General features: G+C 40.3%; 1 protein-coding gene across 47 annotated transcripts in view; it reads left to right on the top strand.

Moving 5' to 3' along the window:
• RIMS2 (regulating synaptic membrane exocytosis 2) overlaps positions 1-26,021 on the top strand; it is a 360,299-nt gene that overhangs the window by 75,341 nt on the left and 258,937 nt on the right. For all 47 annotated transcript variants that reach the window (XM_077351690.1, XM_077351691.1, XM_077351711.1 and 44 more), the window contains one exon: positions 15,776-16,050. In XM_077351690.1, coding sequence (XP_077207805.1) covers positions 15,776-16,050 — 275 coding nt within the window. The remainder of the gene's footprint in view (positions 1-15,775; positions 16,051-26,021) is intronic.

Below are 26,021 nucleotides of genomic sequence, written 5' to 3'. Positions count from 1 at the left end.
TAAATTACCATGACTGTTTAAAAAGACTAATTTTTAATTTAAAAATCACCATAACCCAATGTAAACAAAGAGGTATACCCATAATCATAATGGGTACATTTATTTTAATTTCTACCAGTGGGAAGCTATTCTAGATGTCATAACATGATGAAAATGATGAATGTACATTATGTACCTGTGTTTAGTAGCATCCTACACTTGTTTGGCATGAAACAATACCCCCCTCACAAGAACAGTTTTCAAACTAAAAAGAAACAAAATGGGAAAAATATTTTGTGTGTGTCCAGTTCACGGACACACCAAAGTCCATCCATAGACCCTCAGGGTCCATTTCAATGACACGGTAATTTTATCCTCTGAAGTAGGTCTTGGAAGAGCCCTTCAGGCTCTCTCAGTGTACATTACAAAGTGGAGGAACTAAAAATAAACTTACACACTCACAAAAAAAATAAAGATCTGAGGGTGATCTGACTGCAACATCTGTCACCTCATGGATTGCCAAGGTTGATTCAGCTGATCTGGCTGGCTAAGCGAGTGTCCCTTACCTCCTTCACTGCTTCATGTGTGCCCCTCCCAAAGCTGCTTGCTCAGTGTAAGGAGATGACCATCGCAGATAGAAGGAGTGTACTGTTCTTCAGTCAAGGGCATACAATAGGTGAACTGTCCTGCTAGAACCTCCAACCAAGTAAAAAAAATGTTTTTGTCTTCACAAAAAAGATTTGTGACCATGGCTTTGACCAGGTGATAATTTTAGATAATTAGATGTAGCTTTTCAGTAATCCAGTTTACTGAAAGCTAAGGTGGTCATTGTTACTAAGAACAAAATCCCAGTATGGATGGGATTGATTGGGACATTGCTTCTAACAACTTTATTTAATTTAGACATTTATACTGCACTTTGATCCCCAGTTGGGACCGAAAGCATCTTACAACATTGTTCTCTCCTCCTTGGTTCAGTGAGGTGGGTTAGACTGAGAGAAAGTCCAAGAAGTGAGCTTCCAGGGCAGAGTGAGAATTCAAACCTGAGTATTTCAGATCCCAGTCCAGCACTATAATCACTATTACATGCCAGCTCACCTTTATCCCAAAGGACAGTGCATAAATGAAGTGTACAACTCATTAACAGTGAAGTGAAGAACAGTGGGAGCAAGGGCCTTGCCCAAACAGAGCCAGCAGAGTTCATGCCTGTCCGCAGAGAGTTTACATTCACATCTTTGGCTTCTTTAAATGAAATGCCATTGTGCCATAGCCAGCTGAAAAAGAAGAGCAAAAAGACCAAAGAAAATGGAAAAGGGGGCAGAATGCAAAAAGCTATCCTATGAATGCCTCTGTCCCCGTTCTCCTTAATCAAACAGCACTGGGGGGATTGTATGTACATCTGGGGTGCCTGGAAATTTTGTAGGTCTCCATCTCTATGTCTACAGAACCTGCTAGCAACATCAAGGACAATTCTTGAGCAGTTGTTGTGGCTGAAGAGTGATCAGTAAATTCCTCTTCAGGGTAGCAGGCTTTCCTGCCAAAATCCCTCTTATCTCTGTGCGAATATTCAGCTCCTGAATAAAGTGTTTCATGGCCTGGCCTGTATTCCCTACCAGGGATTCTTCTGCTGAACCAATACAGCCTCATCATCCTTAGAGGAGTCCACCATAGAATCATAGAGTTGGAAGGGTCCCCAGGGTCATCTAGTCCAGCCCCCTGCAGAATGCAGGAAACTCACAACTACCTGCTCACCGCAGTTACCCCAATTCCATGCTCAGATGATCCAAAAAAACCCAGAATCCATGGCCAGTCAGGCCCAGAGGAAATTCACCTGCAGACTCCAAAGTGCTGTTCAGCATTTTACTGGGCATGCAAGAAAGGGCCACAAGAGCCAAGCATGGACACAGTCCCTTCTGCCCAGCCACTTACAATTTGCCTAAATTCACAGAATCAGCATTTCTGTGAGGTAGCTATCTTTCCTCTGCTTAAAAACTTCCATGGAAGGAGAACCCACCACCTCCTGAAGAAGTCTGTTCCAAAAAATTCTTTTGAATTAATTTCATCCCATTGATTCTGGTTCTACCCTCTGGGGCAACAGAAAGCAACTCTGCTCCAACCTCTATGTGACAGCCCTTCAGCTACTTGAAGATGGCTATCATATCACCTCTTAGTTGTCTTCTCTCCAGGCTAAATAGACCAAGCTCTCTCAACGTTTGCCCATACGTCTTGGTCTCCAAACCCCTCACCATCTTCATTGCCCTCCTCTGGATGTGCTCCAGTTTGTCTACAGCCTTCTTCAGTTGTGGTGCCCAAAACTGAAGGCAGTATTCTAAATGAGGTCTAACCAGAGCAGAGTAAAGCGGTACCATCTCCTTGTGGGAATCTGTTGATAGGGAAGAGTGCAAGCTGGCATAGCAACAAATCCATCATGGTGTTTTCTGTGATTCCAAGAGCATAGTTATGTTAATTACCCTCTGACACCATGCTTCAATACGCTTCAGTGCTTCCTGTCACAATACTTCCTGTCACAAATATCTGCATTGAAAAACTACCATCTGATGGAGGGTGGGGTATTTAATGAAGTTACAGATGAGGATATGGAAAAGGTTGACAAAGCCAATAAAATTAATCATAACCTAAGAGTCTCTTGGCTCTCAAATCACTTTTCCAGCCTTGGCTCCAATTTATCCACTGCTGTACTTAGCTGCTGAAACCAATACATGGAGAAAACAGCAACCACACATAACTAAAAATTTTTTAAACTCTACAGAATAACAAGATCAAAACTCAATGTAGTTTTCGATCTAACCAATCTACTGTTCAGTATTCTTTGCAGTCTTCTACCTTTCAGTCCATCTGTTAGAGCCAGACTAACTTTTCTGCTGGCTTTGGAGTTTATTATTACAGACTGTCGGGTCTTAATTATCATTTGGATGCATAATACCAATGAGTTAAATGCTTTTCTTCTGCTAAGCAATTTTTGAACTATTCCATTTACACTGCCCCTACAGAAGGAGTGCTTCTTTCCTCAAGTAGGCTGCCAAGAACTTATTGTGCTGCCCCAACAGGACGCATGATTTTATTTTTGTTTCATTATAACAAAAAGGGTCGAGAACTTCACCATATTTTTAAATCTCAGAGAGGTCAATGGCTGCATCCCACACAAGGCATTTCTTCTGCTCCACCTGTCAACCATTCTTCTCCAAGAACAGGATGCATATTTTTGCATCACTTTTTCCTTCACTGCTGGTTTTTAACATGTTTAACATCTCCTTTCAGTATAGTGTCAGTCCATCTGTATAATGAAAGTTCTCTGAGTATTCACTAACTGTACAGCAATGTCTGCAGCTTACCCCAGATTGCAAAATTTTATAATATTTCCTTATATTGACAAGTGGTTTGTGATTTCTTCAGAGCTTCATTGCAGTACATGTACCATTCTTATTTACTTCATTCTCTAGGTCTGTGTATCATAGGAGAAGCTTGCAGTTCCCGCTCACAAACTCCAGTTCCTTTGTGTAGTATTAAACTCTGTTGTGACCCTTTTCTGCCATAGGGCAGACCACATACTTTTTCTACCCTTATAGCCACATGTATCTACTGCACTTCTCAGGTGTCATCTGCTTTCAGGATCTACTTGGGTCTCATGGCATTTATAATAGGAGTTGTCATATCTGCAAGACTTCCAAGGTTCCCTGAAGGAACCGTTTTACCGTTGCAAAACCCCTAAAATATTCTTCAGGCTTTGAAAAACCCCAGGAGTGGTTTGATTGTGCAGAATATGGTTGGGAAGCATAGCTCTCCCTCTCCCTCTCCCTCTCCCTCTCCCTCTCCCTCTCCCTCTCCCTCTCCCTCTCCCTCTCCCTCTCCCTCTCCCTCTCCCTCTCCCTCTCCCTCACACACACACACACACACACACACACACACACACACACACACACACTCTTGATGACAGCAGTTATGGCCTTGAAAGGTGTGCCTCTCCAGGAAATATGCAGAGCAGTCTTTCTTCCTCCACTTCAATCTCCCAGTGTTTCCTTAACATCCAGTCAAAACAAAACATAATATCTGGCCAGGCTGTATTCCACATGGTGTTCTTGTGAGATGATGTCAACACTGCTTGTGTGTCAGTTTGCTGCAGTGAGACCACAAAGAACATGTTGCTTTCCTACAACTGGTGTCCTTTGTAGTCATTTGCCCTTCTTCCCTGGTGCTGGCCAACCAGTGAATGCACTATTAAGATAGGAGTGTTGCACGCCGCACTCTGAAGGATCCAGGTGGAATGGCACCCCCTCCTTTTCAGAACTCTCCTTTGAGAGAGAGAATCCGCCACTTTATGAACTGTTTCTGCATGCATGTTTGACTACTCAGATATCTACTCTGTGATCATTGGTTACACTTATTTTTCTATATTGCTGTGGACAGAGCACACAAGATATTTACAGACCTGCTAAAATGATAGCCCTGCTCATTGGCATGTGTTCAATTTTCCTAGAATGATAGGTATAACTTGTTCAACTCATTTTAATTCTTTTTCGTCCCTTGAGCAACAAACCATAAATTGTAGCAAATTTGTTGCTTGTTAGTGCAGAAAAATAGTCTGGGGGCTCCTTGGCATAATCTCTGTTCTTCTTTAGAATTTCATTCATTTGACCACTTTTCTATATTATGCCCATGCTGCATATATTAAGAACAACCCCCAAATATTTAAGAGAGACTTGTTTGTGGCTCCATTTTGCCTGTTATGCTGAGAATGTCATTTTAGATGCAACACAAACCTCTGTACAACTAAGTGCAACTAAGTTGTGTTTCCTGTTCTGTAAAACTAACCAATAAATGTGCATGATATAACATTATGCCTGCACTTTTTAAAAGCAATGAAACACCTTATAGATTATCTGGATCAACCAAAGTGCTTATTGGTTAGTAGCAGCACGACTTGGCATGTAAATGCTAGATTAGCCATGCAGTCTTAAACAGAATTATTATCTTCCTACCACATTGACTTCAGTGGCCTTAAAAGGATGTAACTCTGTTTAGGACTGCAGCTGTACTGCAAATCCTACTTTTAAAGAAGATCCCTGTGGAAAGCTGGATGCAAATCATGAGTGTTTGATTTGCATCAGAAGCACAGCACTGGTGGAAGAATTAGCCTCTCCCCCCATGTGATTGCCTTGATACCAATTGGGCTTCTCTGCCACTACTATTTACTTTTTTAAAAGCCCTGAGACAATCAGTAATGAATATTTCAAAAAAGCATCTAGTTAGAACCTTATATAAGCAGTTGGACAATTAAGTTTATTCAGCCATTGTCAACACTTTGCAGAACAGTTTTGGCTCTTTTCCCATACAAATGGAATTTAAATTTTGTTTTTTAAAAGAATGTTTTTATGCAGAAACTCTTTAAATCAATATTTCTTATTTTTCTTAATTTGAATAAAAGGATACTGTTAAAATGCCATCCCAAGGACAGTGTTTAAGCTTCTTAGGTTAACAGCTAGTCCCCACACTGGTGTAACATTGTGGATGCCAGAAACGGGCAGTCCAGCTGGCAAGAATGAGGTTTAGTCAGTATTGTGAGCCCTCTCAGCTCACATATCTCTTGCAAGAGTATAATATTATACTAGTAAACACTCCTGTTGTGTTCACTGAGGTGAAAAACCAACCGATCTCACAGTGCCGCCCATCATGCTTGTACAGCCATGGCACAACTTGGAATACTAACTAAATCAGCACTTGATTAGAGCTCTCCCAAGCACTACATCTGAGATCCATGATATGGTACCCTTGGACTTGATAGTACCTGTTAATATGTTACAACTTCCCCAAAGCATGTCATTTTCAGAACAGCTAGACTTAACTTTCCTCTATCTCATTGTGCTAGGAGGCACTTCAGAGGAGCCCAGGAAGCATCACCCATGTGTCAGCAGCAGGCACTTATTTGGAAATGGCTGCCTTTGCTCAGTATTGTCAAAATCCCAGAAATGCCCACAGACTCATGTTCTGAATTCTATAAACTCTAGCCAGAATACTCCTACCTTGGGTACATGGCATGGTGATAAACATGTTTGACCTCATGTCGTGGAGACAGAAATTCAGACACATGCAGGAGCTGGGTAATAAGAGGGAAAGGGCACATGACACAAACAGAAAGCCAGAGAATAAATGCTGTTATAGCATATTGGTGACATTACTCTGTTTAATATCTCACTCTTTTCCACAGTGCAACACATACTCACTATGCAGGGTCTTTCCTCACCCCCAAAGTTGCTTGCCATCTTCCCCACACAGGAAACAAAAAGCACAAAGGGCTGTTGAGATATGCTGGTAGAGGATTAGCACAGGGTCATGTCATTGCCACCCACATGCCTGTAGGAAAAACAGTAAGCACAGCAACTCTTCTGTGTGATTACTAGCTACTCCCGCCATTGCACTCATGACAGCTTTCACCTAGCAAGTCCAGAGGCCGATGGAACGGCCTGAGAAGAAACTACAGGAGAAGATTCCGTATGACTTCCGACAAAAGATGGGTAAGTTTTGCACTAATATATCTTGCCCAATTTGTAAATCCCATTGTGTGGATAAGGGCAAGGGAGGAACTATGGAACAGCACTATGTGCAACCTGTTTGAGTCTACTTGCTGTTCGTTGCTACTACTGAACGTGCTGTCTTTGTTTCTTTCCTGGCTGTTTGCAGGCAGTTCTCCAAGTGGTACAGAGTTCAAGATGTATCATATTTACAATGTCGTGCCAGTCATCTGCTGAAGCTACAACACAACAGCTACAATGGCCAAAGTGTTTCTAAGAGTTTGGGCTCCAGCACCATTGCAAGAGATTTCATGGGCATTTATTTGACAAACAATATAATATGGTCTTATATATAATATATTATATAATATAATATGGTCTTCACTTGTTGGTGGATACTGGAAGATGGCAAGAAGCAAGTTGGTACAAAGGGAAAAGATGTGGGGAGAGGAATGGGAAGGCGACTGTAAGCCGCTTTGAGCCTCCTTCGGGTAGGGAAAAGTGGCATATAAGAACCAACTCTTCTTCTTCTTCAAAAGAAGAGGAATAATGAATTTCCCTGGGAAAAGAGTGCCAGCGCTTTGGTGCCATAACCAAGAAGGCCCTCTCCTGGGTTGCCACCCACTTCCAAAGATGAAAGTAATCATCAGGCTGATCCATAAAGGATTAGGCAGTCCTTCATTTATGATGATCCCAAACCATATAGGGCTTCGGAGCTCAAGACCAGGACCATGAGTTGCGCCCAGAAACAAAAATAGAAGCCAGTGTAGATGGACCAAAACTGGAGTGATATGTATTCTGTGACACGCTTCAAAGGAGCTCAAAGTGGCTTACAGTCGCCTTCCCATTCCTCTCCCCACAACAGACACCCTGTGAGGGAGGTGAGGCTGAGAGAGCCCTGATATTCCTGCTTGGTCAGAACAGTTTTATCAGTGCCATGGCGAGCCCAAGGTCACCCAGCTGGCTGCATGTAGGGGAGTGCAGACTCGAACCCGGCGTGCCAGATTAGAAGTCCGCACTCCTAACCACTGCACCAAACTGGCTCTCAACATCCTGGCTACATCATTATGTTCCAATTCACATTTCTGAACACTTTCAAGGGCAGCCCCACATACAGCACAATGTAATAATTTAATCTAGGTATAACTGGGGCACAGCTGGCTAACTAGTTGTGTAAGGCCCCACCTGTTCTGAGGGTGACACCAAGTGATCATCTTACTTGCAAATATGCTGGGATAGGTTTCCTTAGGCCACAGAGTGGGAGGGAAGGGGGTCATGCCACAATTCTTTCTTGCCCTTTATTGGATTTAGCTCTTCCATGCCTTCTGGGCTGACCAGCAATGTCCTTCCTGGTCTGTTCTGGGTGTCTCTCTTTAAAACTCTTAACCCCACCTGCCATCACCCATCCCCAGAATTCTTGCCCTTTTGTCTCCCCCTCACCATCCTAGTCTCCTGACCCACATGTGAAGAAAAGTGTGGCCACACCAAGGCAAAATGAAGAAACAAATTGGTGCAGAGGAAAAAGAACATTTAATAATTTTACAACACTTGTGTTTCACGTGCAGCTTCATCAGGGGGTCATCTTCCTGAATCTTTTTAGTTCTGTTCCCATACATACATACACTTCCCATACATACACTGTTTAAGTGTATGTATGGAACTAAAAAGAAACAGAAAGATTCCCCCTGACAAAGCTGCATGTCAAATATGTAAGAGTTGAGCAATTAAGAAAGATTATTTTCCCTTTGTACCAACTTGCTTTTTCATCTTCCTATTGATCCACATGCTGATCACTCTGGCCCTTTTCCCCATTGGTCCCCAAGGCGCTTGGCCATCGTGCCTACAGCCTTGCGCTTTGTATACCTGCCTCCACTTGCCCTGATAATTGTCTGCATTGTAGCTGCATGGGGAGGGTTGCTGTTGGGCTCCAACCTAACCGGTAGCCCTGTATTCAACTGCCCTCCTGAGGGTCTCTTCCAGGCTTCTGCCAGTCTGGTGCTGGCTGATGATGTCAGCAGGTTCTTCTTGTTGGGAGGCAGCTGCAGCTGTCCCAGAGCTGGAGTCACTGCTGCAGGCTCCTCTGTTTGTCCCCAACATACTACCCTGCTCAGGTCAGCCCTGGCCATGCTCAGCCTCTGTGAGGACCTTTGGGGGATGTTTGGGGTGGCCTGACTTGATGCCAGGGAGTCTGGGCCTGGCCACAGGAAGCTCTGGCATCAAACACCAGTAAAGCAAATAAAAGACACTCTTGGACTCAGCTGCCTCTTGCTTATTCATCAGTGAGTCTGGGCCCAAGAGTACCCCCAGATTATAGTCCAGAATGGATGACACTTTAGAAAGATGGTGATACATTTTGGACTAATCCAGTGCTACAATTTTTAAATACCAGTAGTTGGCCTAATTTAGCAAGATCAAATATATGACATAACTTGCATTTTTTGTAGTTATAAAATTCTGAAAATGTTTCAAGCTTGCTGGAAAAAAAAACATATTTTAAAAATATTTTCACAAATAATGGAAGTTTATAACTCTAAAGTATTGTAAATCACTCCAGTAATGCCTAATTAATGTATTTTCGGAGTAAATAGCTCAAGGTAAAATAAGTAAGTCAGCAGCATCCATCCTAGTCAAGATTTTCTTTTCCACAGTTCAAGTTTTCATGCTCCTGTATCAAACCACTTTTGTTTTTGTTCTAAATAACAGATATATAAAATGTGGCATGTACACAGACATATGGTAAGGACAAGCGAGCAACAAGATCCATTCCAATTCTCCTGTTCAGTACTGGTATGAGTTTTGAACCCTGGAAATCAGCAGCTTCAGCTGAATGAATACATAGAGTGACAGCCATCCAATTGTGGTGACTGCAGACCCAACCCTAAATTGTTGCACCAGCTGGCATCGGTACTCCTATTTTTGTAGGATTCTTTTAGCTCGATCCTCCTCATGGTCCAGCAGACTATTGTACAACTGAAAGATCCAGTTATAGCCAAGTTCAAGAATCTTTTGTCTAAGCTGAACTTAAAAAATCAGCCTTTCCGCCATTTGTGTGGTATGCAGGAATAAGCAATAAAATGCATTATGTGTAGAAGGATTTGGCTGTTGGCCAGTTTGGTATTGTCCTCACTGCTGCATGAAATAAAGGACTGTAGCACAGACTAGTGGTCTAGTGAAAGAATGTTAGGAGAGATGTGAAAGCCTGGGAAAAATGGGGGAGGGGGGTGCAGATTTTTTAATCTTCCTATGCAAAGGAGAAATCCTTAATTCAAATATTTTATCTTTTGGAATGATTGATTTTGCTCTCAAAATGAAGAATTGTATGGAAGGCAATCAATGCATTAGGGAATGATAATTGATATGGATACGGATACATGTATTGTCTGCATGTTTGTCCACCTTTAGGGTGCTGTTATATGGATAAAGACTTTATTGTTTTCTGTGTTGTAAAATGTAACAATAAATAAATATACTGGTCGTCCTGTTTCTGTGTCCAAATAATACTGTCTTTTGTTTACTAGAAAGTTCATGTTTTATATTTTCAGCCTATCAGATTGCAAAAACTAAGAAATGTGCATTAAGGTAGCATAAAGTGCAATACCTTACGACTCTCATTCCATATAAATATGGAGTATATCTGTGAATTCTTAAGCAAAGAAACTTTTAAGGTGATCCCCTTAATGTCTGTTTGATATGCAATCAGGCACCGTAGTTTAGCACCATGTCACAAAGAACACAAACTGCTCTGGGCATTACATCTCTCTGCAAGCCAGGAATTTTTTCTCCTGCTCAGTTGGCAACTTTGCTTCAGTAGTGTCACTCACTTGAAAACTGAGAGTCAACTTGAGTATTTAAACCGCTCTTTACACACCTGAGTCCTAATATTACATCTAGCGTTCCTTTGTAGGTTCATGTGACAGTGACAGGGGCTGTCAGATGAGTCTGCATTAAGTTAAAGAAAACTTAAAAGGAACGTTTGCTGCCAGGCATATGTTACAACCACTTTGCTTCTAGTCTTCTGTATTTTTACCAGGTTTGCAGTTGGACGAGTACAGCTTCACGCAGTATTCTGAATGTGGCTGTTCCATCCATTTATTTAGCTTCATTAATACTTTTACTCCCTTTTCTTGTAGTTAATAACATGAAATATCCTTTTCACTCCTATAAGATATTGAGTTGCTATTTTCAGAATTTCCCATTGACGGCAAGACCTCTTTGCAAGCCCTATACAGCCAATTTTAGAACCTATTAGTATATAATTGCCAGAATAACCTTGGAATACAGTATGCACAATCAAATTACAACCTTGAGGAATGATGCTCTTTGCATGAATTTCATTGTGGGTGCAGCATCAGGCTTTCCTCTGTCCTGCTCCAGGAGTTTGATAGAGGTTTGACCTGGATTGCAAGATTTTATGTCCACTGAAGAAAATACAGGTTTATGTCTATTTTAATGACTTTATTTTTGAGTAGGATCCTTAATTCACATGTAAAGTTTCACATTTCCCCTGAATGAGCAGGACTTCTTTCTGAATAGATGGGAATAGTATTACATTTCTTACAGTTTTTGTTAGACATTTTCTGAGAATTCAGCCATACCAGTATAAGGCACTAGGTGGTGCGTTAGTCTTTGCTATGAACTAGCAGCTTTCTTAAAGCTAAGAAACATGTAAGATTTCAAAATATGTATTCTAGATTTTTCAAGCAAACATTTTTACTTATTTAAATCTGTGTAGAAGAATGAAAAGTATGCAGTAAAAATGTAGCTAGTAAATAACCAAATAGCTGTAATTTTAGGAAAATGGTTTGAATGGTTAACTACTGTTGTTAGTACAATTATTATTATTATTATTATTATTATTATTATTATTATTATTATACTTTTTTGAAGTTCCTTTGCTTCATCATTACATAGCCCTAGCACATGAATATTTCAAGCAATATAGATTTAAAAAACTGATCAACTACAGGAACGCTATCATAGAATGTTTTGTTAATTTCACTGAGAAACCTGAGAAGGTTGAGATAACTGCTTCTTTATATAATAAAAACATATTACATTTGAATTTTATTTATGGAGCTCAAATATATAAAAGTATAAAAAATAAGAATAAAAAGAGCAAGTTAGTTCTCTCCTAACATCCAAAGACTTAATGCATTTCGACCTATATAGGTCTTCCTCAGGAGTCTATATTAAGTACACACAATTGTTTTAGAAAAAGACATAGATATACATAAAATATGTTTTTATATAATTTTGCAATCAGCAGGGTGGTAAACCAACTTCTGTATTCAAATGGAAGTCTCTTGATGTCTTCAATAACCTTCCCTGGTTTTGAACAACACCTGCTCTGTGTTCTTCTGTGCCTATCACAGTGAGAGATAAGTACATAATCCCACTGTCCATCTTTGGTAGACATCTTATATTCTCCTAAATTAGAAAGATCATATAGCGATTTGGCTACCATGCCTCCCCAAGAACAAAATTGTCTTCTTTAGCTTTCTGTCTTCCATCTGTGTTTGGCAAGGACTACCGAAGTGCTGTAGTCATTGTTGATAGATTTATGATAAAGGAAAAAGTGGTTGAGGTTTACATCAGAAGCTTATGTGGGTAAGGTGTAGGTCAGAGTATGCAAGAAAGATACAGATGCTATACAGAGGAACATAAAAAGGTGCCCCTGTGCCAGTATACGTCAGTGTATGATCTGGAAGAGCTGTAGAATTATGTAGCTGTATGTGGTACTTTCACATTTTTGATATAATACATTTTGATTTTTGATTAGGGCATACATTGAGAGCCAGCACAGAGTAGTAGTGGATAGAATGTAGGACTGTGATCTGGAAGGCACAGGTTCAAATCCCAACTCTGCCATGAAAGCTGGCTAGGTCACTTTGGGCCGACACTCAGCCTAACCTACCTCACACGGCAGTTGTGAGGATAAAATGGAGCAGGGGAGAACAATATAAACCATTTTGAGTCCCCACTGGAGAGAACCGTGGGGGATAGAAATAAAGTTAATAAAAACACATTCTCATATATACTTGTCTAATAACGTGCAGTATTTACCCTCAAGGGTCTTTTAGTCACACATCTGTCATAAAAATGTACTGAGCATTTGCTGTTTCATTATTGTTCTGCTGTTTTAATATCATTATACTATATTTTAAAAAGTTCTCGATACCTATTTTTTTTACTTTTACTTTTTAATTGCTGCTTTTAATCCATCTGTAAATGGTTTTTGTTTGCTGTTAATAATTCAAATTAGGGTGGGATATATTTATCTTATTTTTTTTGTGAGCTGCCTTGGGAGCTGAGGGCAATATAGAAATAGTTTAAATAAATAGAAGCTAATACTATTTTATACAAGCTAATACAATTTTAACACTATCATTTATCATAAGATAATCTCTTTAATTCCGTTTCCGATTTGCTTTGTCATTCAAAAGGTGTCTGAAACTGTGGATACACGACTTGTATCTCTTCAGGAGGTTGGCCACTTGGTGGCCCATACTTCACATCCTGTTCTTGTCCTAGATTTCTCACTCAGCAAACAAATTGCATGAATTTGAATTTGAACAGGATGCTTGCTTGGTCAGGAGCACCATGCCATCTGGCATTTTTGAGCACATCCACCCTAGCAAGTGCTTTGCAAGAAATGAGAGGATGCCAAGAACGCTGTGGGTTGTCTGCTCATTGTGATCTGTATGTGACATGGAATCATGGGGATGTCAGGGGTAGGGTAAGCTTCTAGCCCATTGGACTGTTGTCCCTTTACCTCTAAATGAAAGCATGCACAGAGGCTTCAGTATTATTATGGGAACATCCTCTCATTTAATGCTGCATAAATTATTCAGCCTTGGGGACTGAAGCAAGAACATTGGCAACATGTTGAGGGCTCTGATTACTGACTGGGTTGGATCCTGCTCTTAGGGTTTGAGAAGCTGCTTCAATAGCAGCAATATTACTTTTGATATGCAGAGATAATACATGCAATCTGGCAAAAGGAAGTTGATCTGATGTTTTTATGCCATGTTACATTGTGAAACGCTGGGAGTGGAGGTATAAAAGTATAATAAATAAATAAAATAATAAAGTAGCTAAAGCTTTTAGGAAAGGTTATTAATAAAAGACACTTGATGTTAATAAACTCTGAAACAAGGATGCCAGATCTTTTGTTACACATATGTTACACATGTTACCAGAGTCTGCTCTAGATAATTATTCTGTTGCTCAACAGGGAGCCACAGACTGTACCTGTTTTGTGTGTGTGTGTGTGTATGTGTGTGTTTGTATGTGTGTGTTGAACATGGTTTGAAACACTTCGTCATGCATTCACATGTGTACACTTAAAATATCTTAGGTGTGCACCTAAAAATATAATATGTGAAAACATATCATTATCCAACTATACCTTTAGTGTTATTGCTAGGATTCTGGATAATGTTCATCAAAAAAGTAAGAAGCACTGCAGAAGTGAGAACTTTGCTGGAGCCGTATGCAGCTTCCCTTCACCCATTATTATTTTTATATAGAGTGTAGTGAAACTGTGTAACCCATTATGTGAAAGTCCTCAGTCTGCCTATTTTCATATAGTTCTGTATTCGGACAGCCATTTTCCTGCTTTACCAGCTTAAGTTAGTCTTCTAATAACACTTCTAAAACTGCATTTGAGCAGCTACAGATTTTTGGTGTTTTGTTTCTATAATAGCAGATGTAAAGATCTTTACCAGTAGTCACATAAGGAATTGTGAAAAGTACACGTAGTTATATATATGTTATGTGGCAAGATCTGATGAGCTAAGATTTAAATATTGGCTAAAGAGCATTTATCATTTTTATTTCTGATATTTTAATTCCAAAGTTATACAGGGATAAATACACACATCCCTTAGGCATTTAGAAAATATGTGTTGCTTTTACTACTACGCTGAGAAGAATCTGGCATCCATTATGCCTGATGTCCATTATCAATTATAGATATAAGGAGCCTTTCTTCAGCTACTAAAGGAAGCAGTTATCCATTTATTACTTTAAAATCTCTGGAGAAGAACAATGTGGGCAATTATAATAGAATCGCTAGCGTGCTCTTTCTGGGCTAGATGATTGAGAGAGTGGAGGCAGAGCAACTCCATATCTTCTTGGATGATGCATATGCCCTTGACCTTTTTCAGTCTGGATTCAGGCCTAGTTATAGTGCAGAGACAGTTTTGGTGAATGATCTTTGTCTGAATTAAGAAAGGGCTATGCTTGGTTATTGATGAATTTATTCAGCAGCCTTTGATAAATAGGACCATGGCATTCTGTTGAGACTTTTGGAGATAGACTTAGGTGTCAACAGATGTATTTTGGAATTGTGCTAGATCCACAAGGTTTTTTTTAATATTCTCAACATAAGGCTGCCCTTGAAAGAAACTTAGAAAATTAACTTGGAACAGAATGCCATAGTTTTTGCCAGGCTAGTCTGTTTTAACATAGTTAACGCAACACTGTCCCTGAAGACAATTCAGAAAATTAATTTGGTACAGAATGCCACAGCTCAATCATAATTAGGAGCTGGGCAGAGTGAGCATCACCCCTATCTTGCAGTCACTACTTTGGTTAAAGATTTGTTTCCCATTTCAGTTCAAAATGCTAGTTAGCATTCATGCATTCATCATGACCTGGGAATCAGATAGGTGCAGGACTGTCTCTCTAATATGTTCTGTGGTGACTTTTCTTATCTGAGCAAGGCCCTGTCAAAGTGTTGTCCTGTAAATAGCTGGGATCAGTGGTTGTCTATGTCAAAATATTCTCTGGTGCGGCCCCCACGTGGTTCAGTGCCCTGTGTGTCATTCCATAGCATTTGCAAAACCATAACCTTTTAGGGAAGGGAATACTGTTGTAGTTTTGAACATTGAAAGTTTTGTAAATAATTTATTGTATTTGTTGATTTTTAATTTTTGTAACTTGGCTTCAGTAATCTGCAAAAAAGGCAGACTATAAATGCAACAAGACAATAAATTGTGGACTTTAAGGTTAACAACATCATATTTTCAAATTATGTTATTTTTACATTATGCATGTTTAGGCTTACATGTACACTTTGTTATAAATGTATCACATGCTTCCATTTTCTGTTTGTTTAAGAATTGTTACTGCTAGAGGCTGAAAACTATTAGCAGTTTTCATAGTCCTCTTTCTGAAAATGGAACTACATATTTATCACATATTTGGCATGTAAGTTATTCTTGTTGCCTCTTGTAATAAGTATTTCTTTTACATTTCATACATAGGTAATGTGGGTATGTAACTTGTGCCGAAAACAACAAGAAATCCTCACAAAATCTGGAGCTTGGTTTTATAGCAGTGGAACAAATACACCTCAGAAACCTGATCAAGAAAGTTTTAGAGTGCTGCGGAACGAAGAAGCACCTAAGGAGAAAATAGCAAAGCTTCAAGAGCAATCTATATTGGCATTGGACCGAGGTAGATCTCAAGGGCTTACAAGGCAAGATTCCGTCAACGGTGCAGGAGGGAAGCATCAGGCGCCAGGTGACACAGCAGACAGGTAGGTAGCTTATTTCTCTGGTTAGAAAACCATGGCCAACTCTTTTAAATTGGATAATTTGTGTGTCTCTTTTTAGCTTTGCACATTTTTATAGTTTTTAAATCTGTTCCTTTAGCATGTTTTAACTAGTAGAAGCATATTGTATCTTGACCTAAGGCTAGTTCCACTATTCACTATTGTTTTTCTGATTCTTTTTAAAGAAAAGTGATATAGAGAGAACTAAAGAGAAAGAAGTGCTGATCTGATGCAAAGGGGACATACACTGACAAAGTTACTTTATTATATAGCCACATCAGTCAAATAATATCCAGCATTATAATTCTTTGTTCTTCATAAAATGCAGGCAGTTTGTCCTGACAATGAAATTTAGCACAAACTGCCCATTGATGCATTAGTCTGGTCAAATGTTAGGAAAAAACCTGGACAAATAGGTGGACAACAACAATTTTAAAATTATGTTTGGCTCTCAATTCAGTAATTATATTATATTTTATTGTGTAAGGGAAACGAGAACCCTGGTATTTTTTTGTTCATGGGATGTGAGAATGTTGTTTAATGTGTGTTAGAGGCTGAACATAGAATCTACACTGTCAGCAATGGAATATTGTCAAGTTTTGTGAAATATTGCTTAAAGTCAGAACACTTTGTATTAGGGACAGCACCATTTTCACTCAGTGCCTCCTTTCAGGTCCTGGTAACATTTTTGCTATTTTTTGGCGGAGGGTGGTCTGCAAGATAGAAAGAGGTACTTCAGAATACATTTCTGAGCTGAGAGGCAGCTTGTTCCTTTATCCCAGCTGTGAGTAAAACAAGAAAATCATGAATTTGCTATAGCTGGCTGAAGTTTGATAAAGTTTGCCCCCATTCTGCATGTGGGCTTTGACAAAAAAACTCTGTTGCAAGGACATTATGTTGCCAGAATCAAATTGCTGTAAAATGAACAAGTTACAAGACTGCTAATTGAGAAATGAATTGTCTTGGGTGTGGCATCTCTGAAACTGTTTCCTGGTAAAACTGCAAACCCAGGAACAGACTTATTCTAATTATATGTGGGTATCCTAATTAAGACTTATCCTAATTATATGCAGGGCAGAAAAGGAGTAGGCATGTGCACATAAAAAAATTTGTACCATTTTGTATTCTGCCCGAAATGAATTGGGCTGAATTCAAATTGCATGAATATACCCCTTCAATTTTTTGGATTATCAGCTGTTCAACATGCCACCTGCTCTCTTTAAGTGCTTTCCTCTACTTTCACAGTCAAAGTTTTGCATCTTTGCAGGCAGCTTTGCCTGTGAAGGTTGGGGGAGCATTTAAAGAGAGAGTGCTGCACCAATCAGCTGATAATGACAGGTATGCAACTTGCTCCCTTTAAATCTCTACCCATGCTTCAGGAGGGATTTAAAGGGGGCAGTGTACCTGTCATTATCAGCTGTTTGGTGGGTGCTCTCTCATCCTGCCTTATCAGGCACTGCTGATTCAGACTGTTTCAATGCAGGGGATGAGCGGTTCAGCTCGGATAGGTTTGAAAAGTACCCTAGTCAGCATTAATTCAGTTACCTTTTGCCTTATTTGAACCAAATTGCTCATGCCTAAAAAAGAGTGAAGACGTTTGAAAAAATAATGTAAGTTTTTGATCATCTTCTGTAAGACTGATGTATTGGTGGAGTTTCCAGCACAAAGTCAGTGACAAAAAAAAATACTGCTTCCTATTTTGGAGCTGAAAGAAAGAAATCAAGTACTGGTATAAGATCTTGTGTTGTGAAGCACTCTATTACTTTGTTAGTAACTTCAGATAGTATGTCTTCTATTATTTCATATCCTCTTAGAAGGGATAAGAAGGAAGTTTTTAATTAAAAAACCTATATAAATACAGTATATTCAGAAGAATATTGAAGATGTGATATGTTAAGGAAAGCCTATAAAGTGAGAATCAAGGCCATGATAAGAGTATCAAGACATAGATGAAGCTGACCAAGTACACCCCCACCTCTTCCCCCCTCTTTGTTTCTAAATATCTCTTGTTTCCCCATTCTAGCTTCACAGTTGCTTTTTCAGGAATATTGACAGAGCTTTGCTGGGTTCGAATAGTAGAGTTTTCCCAGGCTAGACAATGGCAGAGATATTTGCGGACTCCAGCAAAGATGACTTGACCAAATTCTACATTTTAAGTTTAAAAACATGAATTAGGACTGCCAGTAATAAAAAACAGATCAATCAAAATGCAGCCCTAAATAAAACTGTTTTCAACTGCCTCCTGAAAATTGCCGATAAAGGGTCTGGCCATACTTTCCTACAGAGGTTGTTCCATAATTGTAGAGCTGCCATGGAAAAGGTTCTCTGTTGTGTACCCACCAAACAAGCAACTTTAATTGGTGGGACTGTTAGAAGGCTATCTCTCCACAATCTTATTTCCTGGGCAGGAATGTATGGGAGAGGACAATCCTGATATCAGATATCCTGATCCTAAGCCATATAGGGCTTTAAAAGGCACAATTAACACCTGGAATTATGCTTGGGAGCATTTGGTAGCCAATGTAATTGGGAAGAGGCACTCCTGATAGCTGGGCCCAACCAGCAATCTAGCTGCAGCATTCTGCGCTGTTTTTTCAGCTTTTAAACACTGTTCAAGGATATCCCAAACCCCAAAGTAGAGCATATTGCACTAGTCCAGTCTGTGTACTAGGGCATGGATCATTGTGGCTAGATCTGACTAACCCAGGAGTGGGCATGCAGTTGAAACACTAGCCAGAGCTGGGCAAATACACTTGGGGCCATAGAACTTATCAAGTTTTCTAAGGAGACTGTGAAGTCAAGCAGCACTCCCAAGTTATGAACCTGGCTTTTCAAGAGGTGTGTAAATCTATCCAAGACAAAGAAGGTCTCAAGTCCCTGCTCTTGCCAGGTTTTTTTGCATCTAGTTTCTGAACTTGAACATGTCTCCAGCACATTCAGATATTTCTGCTGATATAATGATTAAAATTCTTTAAAGATGAAAATTTGGATTTTCAAAGTTTAATAGGGTTCTGTAGGCTAAATAAATCAGAAGAAATATGAAGTCCACATGTAATAGTGGCTATAGTTAACATTTTGATTATATTAAATGAATGAATTTTAGATCCTGAATATCCTGAACATTTTACTTTTATCTCTGATGTTTTTGTATTTTTCGAAATATGTAACCAAACAAAGCTTTCTTATAAAAGCACCAAAACAAATAGCTTTTTATATGTGTTGCCTATTGTCCTTTGCTCGAATTTCAGTTGACAGGTCAAATACTGATTGGCTCCAAGTGCACCTTAATTATATTTATTGTTTTGACTACAATGCCGTGTCTGACAGCTGACCTCATTGTTAAACGGTGATAGTACAAGAATATTCATTGCTCATTTTTCTTTAATTATATATAGGAAATAGAATCTCATGGGCCCCTTATTTGTTTCAAGGACAGTGAAGCTGTCAAGGGTATAGTTCTCAGTGCTTGGCTCAGTTGTATGGAGACTGAGGCTGTACGAACCAACTGGGTAGCATCTCTTAGCACCATGATTAAAACCTTCCTGGGTCTTCTGGACATGGATCCTCAAAGACACAGTTTCAAGCAAGACAATTTATAACTTATTTTCCTTATATTACATAGGATGATACAATAGCTAGTTTGTCTGTCATATGGAAAAAATGAGTAGAGATTATTTTGGAATAAAAATTCAAAATCATAAATGTTTTGAGTTAGATTCTAGGGGAGATCTATGGTAGAGTCATAGAACCATGGAGTTGGAAGGGGCCAGACAATCCATCCAGTCCAGCTCTCTGCACAATGTAGGATCAGCCTAAACAATCCATGACAAGTATCTGTACAGTTGCTGTTTAAAGACTGCCAGTGAGGGGGAGTTCACGACCACCTTAAGCAGCTGATTCCACAGTTGAACTACTCTGACGGTGAAAATTTATTCTTGATATCTAACTGGTACAATTCTCCACGTAGTTTAAAGCCATTACTGCAGGTTCTATCCTCTGCTGCTAACAGAAACCTTTCCCTGCCCTTCTCTAAGTGGCAACCTTTCAAATACTTAAAGACAGCTGTCATGTCCCTTCTCAACCTCCTCTTCATTGGCTGAGCATTCCCAAATCCCTCAGCCTTCCCTCATAGGGCTTGGTCTCCAGGGCCCGGATCATCCTCCTTGCTCTTCTTTACATCCTCTCAATTTTGTCCACTTTTTTTTTTTAAGTGAGGCCTCCAGAACTGCACACATTCCTCAGGTGCAATCTGACCAATGCGGTTTACATTGAGAGTATTGCATCTTGTAATTTTGATGTAATGTCTCTGTTGATACAGCTCAAGACTGCATTTGCCTTCTTTACCGCTCCATAACACTGTCTGCTCATATTTAGCTTACCGTCCACAAGTGTCCTGAGATCTCATTCACACACACACTGCTATGCAGGAGTGTGTCTCCCACCCATTATGCATGCTTCTCATGACCCAGATGGCCCCCAATTTGGTGTCATCTCCCAATTTGGTGTCATTTAGATAGCATTTATAAGTGTATTAAAAGATGTTATTGAAACCAATGTCATGAGTTTCTGCCATACTTGCTCTAGCCATCTTAGTTCCTGTTTTCGCTCTTGCACCTCCCATGTATATCATGGAGCTGGCTTAGGACAGGAATAGAGAGGGCATCAGAGACCAATCTTGTTGATGGTTTTGGAAAGCCAGCTATGCCAATATTCCACTAGCTCACCAAACAAGTCGCCAGGGGGCATTGGATCATCCGGAAACCACTTGGATCCATTAGTCTCTTAGTGTGAGCATAACTCTGCTCTCAGCCTATAACAGGGAAGGAATGGGGCGCTGATTCAAGCCTCAGGACACATCCAGGGCTTTAATTTCTTAATTTCTTCATCAGACTGTAATCCACAGGGAAATTCCCCTGGAATGACAAATAATAATTTGATGTTATGTTTGAACCATACATGCATGTTTGATATTGAATGATCTGAAAGCTTTATGTGATTAATAAAATGCCTTTTCACTCAGACAAAGAGGTGCTGAATTATAGATTACAAAGAAGCTCTGTGACTGGATCTCCCAGCATATTTTAAATGTTAGAAAACAGAAGCTAGAGGTGGGTGGGTCGCCTAATTTATATCAATTTGAAATGTATAATTTATATCTGCACAACATCATTAGTGCAAATTAATTACCATTTAAAATATTTTGACAGCATATTTGTATTCACAATTTGGGTAGTTAAAAAGCATTTAAAGGGTGTTTTCTTTCCTTGCTTTCAATACACAATGATATGACAGTAACATATTGATGTTTATTATCCTGGCAGGAAAGGAAAGTATTTTTGTTTTTGGCTTTCCATGGACACTTCTGCAGTAGCATCCCTAGCAACTGTACCACTGTGTTTCATAGAGTTGGTGGTGATAGGCAGCGACGCAGTGATGGACAGGCTAGACAGAACCAATCATAGGGTGAAGAAGCATGGGATTGTACCAAGCCCCTGTCACAGCTTAAGGGTTGGTAGAGGCCCATAGTCAACTACACATCCACCCTAAAAGGCACCAAAACCCTTCACAGATCCTGGTCACCAGACAGTGTGGCTGGGATCTGAGCACTGCCCCAACCATGAACAATCATAGCTGGAATACTCATAGCTGGAACTGAAGAAAGAGCACCTGAATCCTAGAAGTGGAACTGGGGGGTTGCCATTGGCTATCCATGAATTAGAATGATAGAAAGTTGGAAAGGGCCATCCAGGCCATCTAGATCAACCTTAGTGCAGCATCAGCCTAAAGGATCCATCATAAGTATCTGTCTAGCTGCTGCTTAAAGATTGCCCGTGGGTGTTCTCTGCTCACTGGTGACTGCATCCAGCAGGTCATCTACACTGCCTAAGGTGCCCTTGCACCACCATGCTGGAAGTAGATGATGGGGTGGGGCATGGAGGGGAAGCTTGAAGTGTCAACAGAGGCTCTCCCAGCCCCTATATCCATTCCTGCCCCATGGAAAAGGCTTCTTGCCAGTCTTGGCATCTCTTGAGCCTGTCCCGCTCAATTACTGTCCGCAAGGACAATAGTTATCTGTTGGGACAGGGGATAAGTCTTGGGGGGGGGGTAAGCATGTAGTTGGATGACAGGACCACTAACCTTTCAATGTACTGAACTCAGCCCCCTTTCTCTGCAGGCCCTGGTCAGCCTATTCTAGCAGGGTGCCCCCTTCTGCCTCCACCATTTCTGCTAGAGGTTTGGCATATCCATTTGCTTCCTGTGTTCTACACCTGGGTGGCACAGTAATAGAGGAGAACATAGCAGGCATGCTTCAGTATCCTCCATCTGTCAGACAACATCTGCCTGTATTTTGTCTTTCTGGACAGGGGAACCATCCAGGCCCTATGCAAGGAGCTAGGACCAGGCCTCCAGGACCAAGTACCCCCCATCTATGTCCTTTACAAGGTCATGCTCTCCCTCAGGTTTCTGGCTACCAGATCTTTCCAAATGGTTGTGGCTGAGGTCCTTGAAGTCCCTCAGTCCTTGGCAAGCCACTGTTTGCACAACTTTCTGGATGCCCTTGGTCGCCCACGATAACAGGACTATTGGCACTTCCTCACCAAGGAGAGAGAACACCCATTTGAATAGGGTTTGCAGTTTTTTGTAGGCTTCCTCGATGTCTTGGAGGCTTTGTACTATACCCACATTGCCTGTTGCCCCCAGGAGGAGCCTTAGGTCTATTGAAACCATCATTAGTCTAGATTGTATGCCATCATTTCCTCTTATGTTGTTCTTAATATATATTGCCACTGCCAATTGTTCAATTCTGGCAAAGTAAAAGGGATTGTATTTTCAGTGTTAAGGGTTGTTCATGACAATCTATTGTTTCCTGTCATTTATATCTTGATCAAGATGTTGCTAATTCTGAAGCAGGCAAAGATCCATTTTAGCAGATGGACATGACTGTAGGGTGCCCAGTGGCATTCTAGGCATAGGAAATGTGCTATTGTTGTTTTCACGTAGAAATGATGATAGCTATTTATTTTTGGATCACTGGGTCATGAAGGAAAAAAATGAGTTTATCTAAATTTTGTGTGGTATTGATTTTCCCTTACTAACTAAACCCCCCTCAAATTCTAAGAACTGTTACCAAAACAGAGCAAAGAAAGAATCTTTGTATAGTATCACAAACTTCCTCTGACTCTTTATCACTTGATGTGTTATGATTTTTGCATAATCATCCCTGGCAGTGGGGTTGAGAACAAAAAGAAAGATTTGGAAGATTTCCCCCCATGAATGGAAAGCCTGTAATGTCTGCTGAAGCTATAGTGTCCTCCACTGCATTGTGCACTCTTGCCCCCCACAGTGACTTTTCAGGCAGTATTGAGGGCTACACAAGGAAATATGTGTTCCATCAGTGGAACTTCCTTATCATTTTAGTATTCAGCCTGAGTAAGAGATTCTTACTACATCATGATATGGAGAACTTGGAAGACTGTGTAGCCATGGCACAACTTTCCATTTGTGCACCCCAAGTATTTTACCAACTCTAGCTGAACAAGGCACTGCCTTCTTTCAGCTGTTATACAGACAGAATTAACAGGAAGTGTTTGCAAAGCTTCCAAGTAGCCAAATAGTCATTAAGTAGGGATTAGTTATATACAGTTACAGACAACTACTGACTACAAATCATTACAGGTGAAAGTTGCATGCTGGATTAACAGCATTTCAAAAGGGAAAAGAACCCCAGAGGTTTATCAAATGCAAGCCTTTTTTTGCATAGAAAACCTGGGCAGAGTCTGCACTTACTTTCTTTATTCCATTGTCAATCCTGTTGAATTCAGATCGCTTTGAACTCGATTCTTCCTCTCCCTCCCCCTCCCCATTGAAACAGGAAAGTCTTCTGCACGTGGTTAGGGAGGCTCAGAAGGGGGGGGGGGGAGGGAGGCAAGCCTCTTTCTTTCTTTTCTTGAAGGGGGGGGGAGAGGAGCCAGGTAGGGAGCCTCTTTCTTTTCTTGGAGGGGAGGGGGAGAGGATTCAAAAAGGCAGAGGAGGGAGGAAAAATCCAGGACCGACAGAAGTTGAGAGAAATTAGGGGCTTCTCCTTTAAGGCCAGCGTGTCACATGACCAGGTGTAGCCTATCAGAGGTTCTCTACCACGAGCTTTCTTTAGCAAATAGATATTGAGGATTAAAAGCAGTCTGAGATATCGCACAATAAAGGTAGGGTCACTCCGAATCAATCCTTCTTGCTGCAGAAGGAAAATTAAAATAGCCCAAAATCCAAATGGAAATCGCATTCTGTGTAGAGGGCAGGGACTGAATCGATCTGGGGTTGGAATAAAAGCTCCGTGCAGTTTACACCCTGGTTAGTGTTCATCTTAATAAACAACAATATCATCAAAGCCCCCCAAAAGCCGACATTTGAAAATGAAAGCAATTTAAAGAATTTTCTGAGCTAGAAGGTGTTATTGGGGAGTGTATATAACACTGGGTATAATTATAAAGATAATGGGAGATTATACTTCTCTTATCAGTATGGGATGGATGACTTGCTTGAAATAAGTATGGACAACATTTATTGCATTGAGTAGAATTAAAGCATCATGCAAGAAATAGTCAAAATATTTAGCCATACCTTTTTTGTAATTTATTTTTTTAGAACCACGGGAACATGCATGAAGCTGTCTTATAGTAAATCAGACCCTTGGTCCATCTAGGTCTATACTTTAAATATTAAATATTATAGAATAGTTTTTGAGGAAATGGGTTCCAGTAAAGCTTCATTGGTAAACTGCTGAATTTATGTTGTCTATTAAATAGCTTGTTGTAGACATGATGGTTGCTGCTAATTAATAATAGAAAACCAGTGATATTGATATAGCTTTGAGCTTTACACTAGTGCAGTGGTTCTCAGCCTGGGGGTCGAGACCCGTTTGGTGGTCGAATGGCCCTTTCACAGGGGACATGGCAGGACAAGAAGCTTGGCTGCGGGGGGGGGGGGGGCGCCAACCACACAACAGCCTTGTGGGGTAGATAAAGATATAGAATTTGTCCTTCTGGAACAGCGGAAAAGAGCGAGATCGGCATGGTGGGACAAGAGGCAGAACTGAACTGAGAAACCCCGGAAAAAACCAATGTATATACAATCATAAACAGTGGCTCTTCACACCATTGGTCAGTTTTGGTTTAATTTCTGTGAAAGAACATTTGCATAATTTTATGGTTAGGGGTCACCACAACATGAGGAACTATATTAAATGAAGGTAGAGAACCCCTGCACTAGTGCCTTGGTGGTTGTATTCATTGTCGGTCTTGATGTGCAGATTTGCTTTGCATGCTGAAGGTCCCAGGTTCAGTCTGGCATTGCCATTTACAAAGATCAGATATTCAGTGATGTGAAAGATTTTACATGAAACCCTAGAGAGTCACCCTGGGGATGGATCTGGCCTTTCTAAGAGCTTGTTTCAACTAACTCATAAACAATGGTGTCCCTCCCTAACAACTTCATCTCCTTTCTTGGACAGGGAAGGTTAATATTTTTTCTATACATTTAATATGGGTGAAAGAGGATAAACTATCTAAGCCAAAATGATGGGAGGTGCCACAAGAGTTAAGGAAAGGAGGCAAACATTGTTTTAAGTGCAACCATAATAATATCTGTAGGAGGTATTTCCAACCAAAATACTTAAGCAGCATAAAATGGAAACAAAGCTCCTCAAATCAATAGCAGTCAATAATTTCCAGATATTAAGTTACAATCTTATAAGCAACAATGGCTGAACGTAAATAGCAAAAATAAACTCGCCTTTAATGGGGGTGAGGTGGGGGTTGCTGATCACATTCAATGTTGAAAATGATTTTCATCATTATGTCTTCTGTGGAGCTCCACCTGGGGGAACTGTGCACTTGCAAGTCAGCTCCAGAATGTTCTAGAGCTACTTAAAGTGAGAGGCACTCGTTCTCTCCTCTCTGCCT

The sequence above is a fragment of the Paroedura picta genome, chromosome 9 (assembly GCF_049243985.1).
Source record: "Paroedura picta isolate Pp20150507F chromosome 9, Ppicta_v3.0, whole genome shotgun sequence".
Taxonomy (NCBI): Eukaryota; Metazoa; Chordata; class Lepidosauria; order Squamata; family Gekkonidae; genus Paroedura; species Paroedura picta.
Note: the sequence above shows the minus strand (reverse complement) of the source record. Positions and strands in the feature narration are given on the sequence as shown.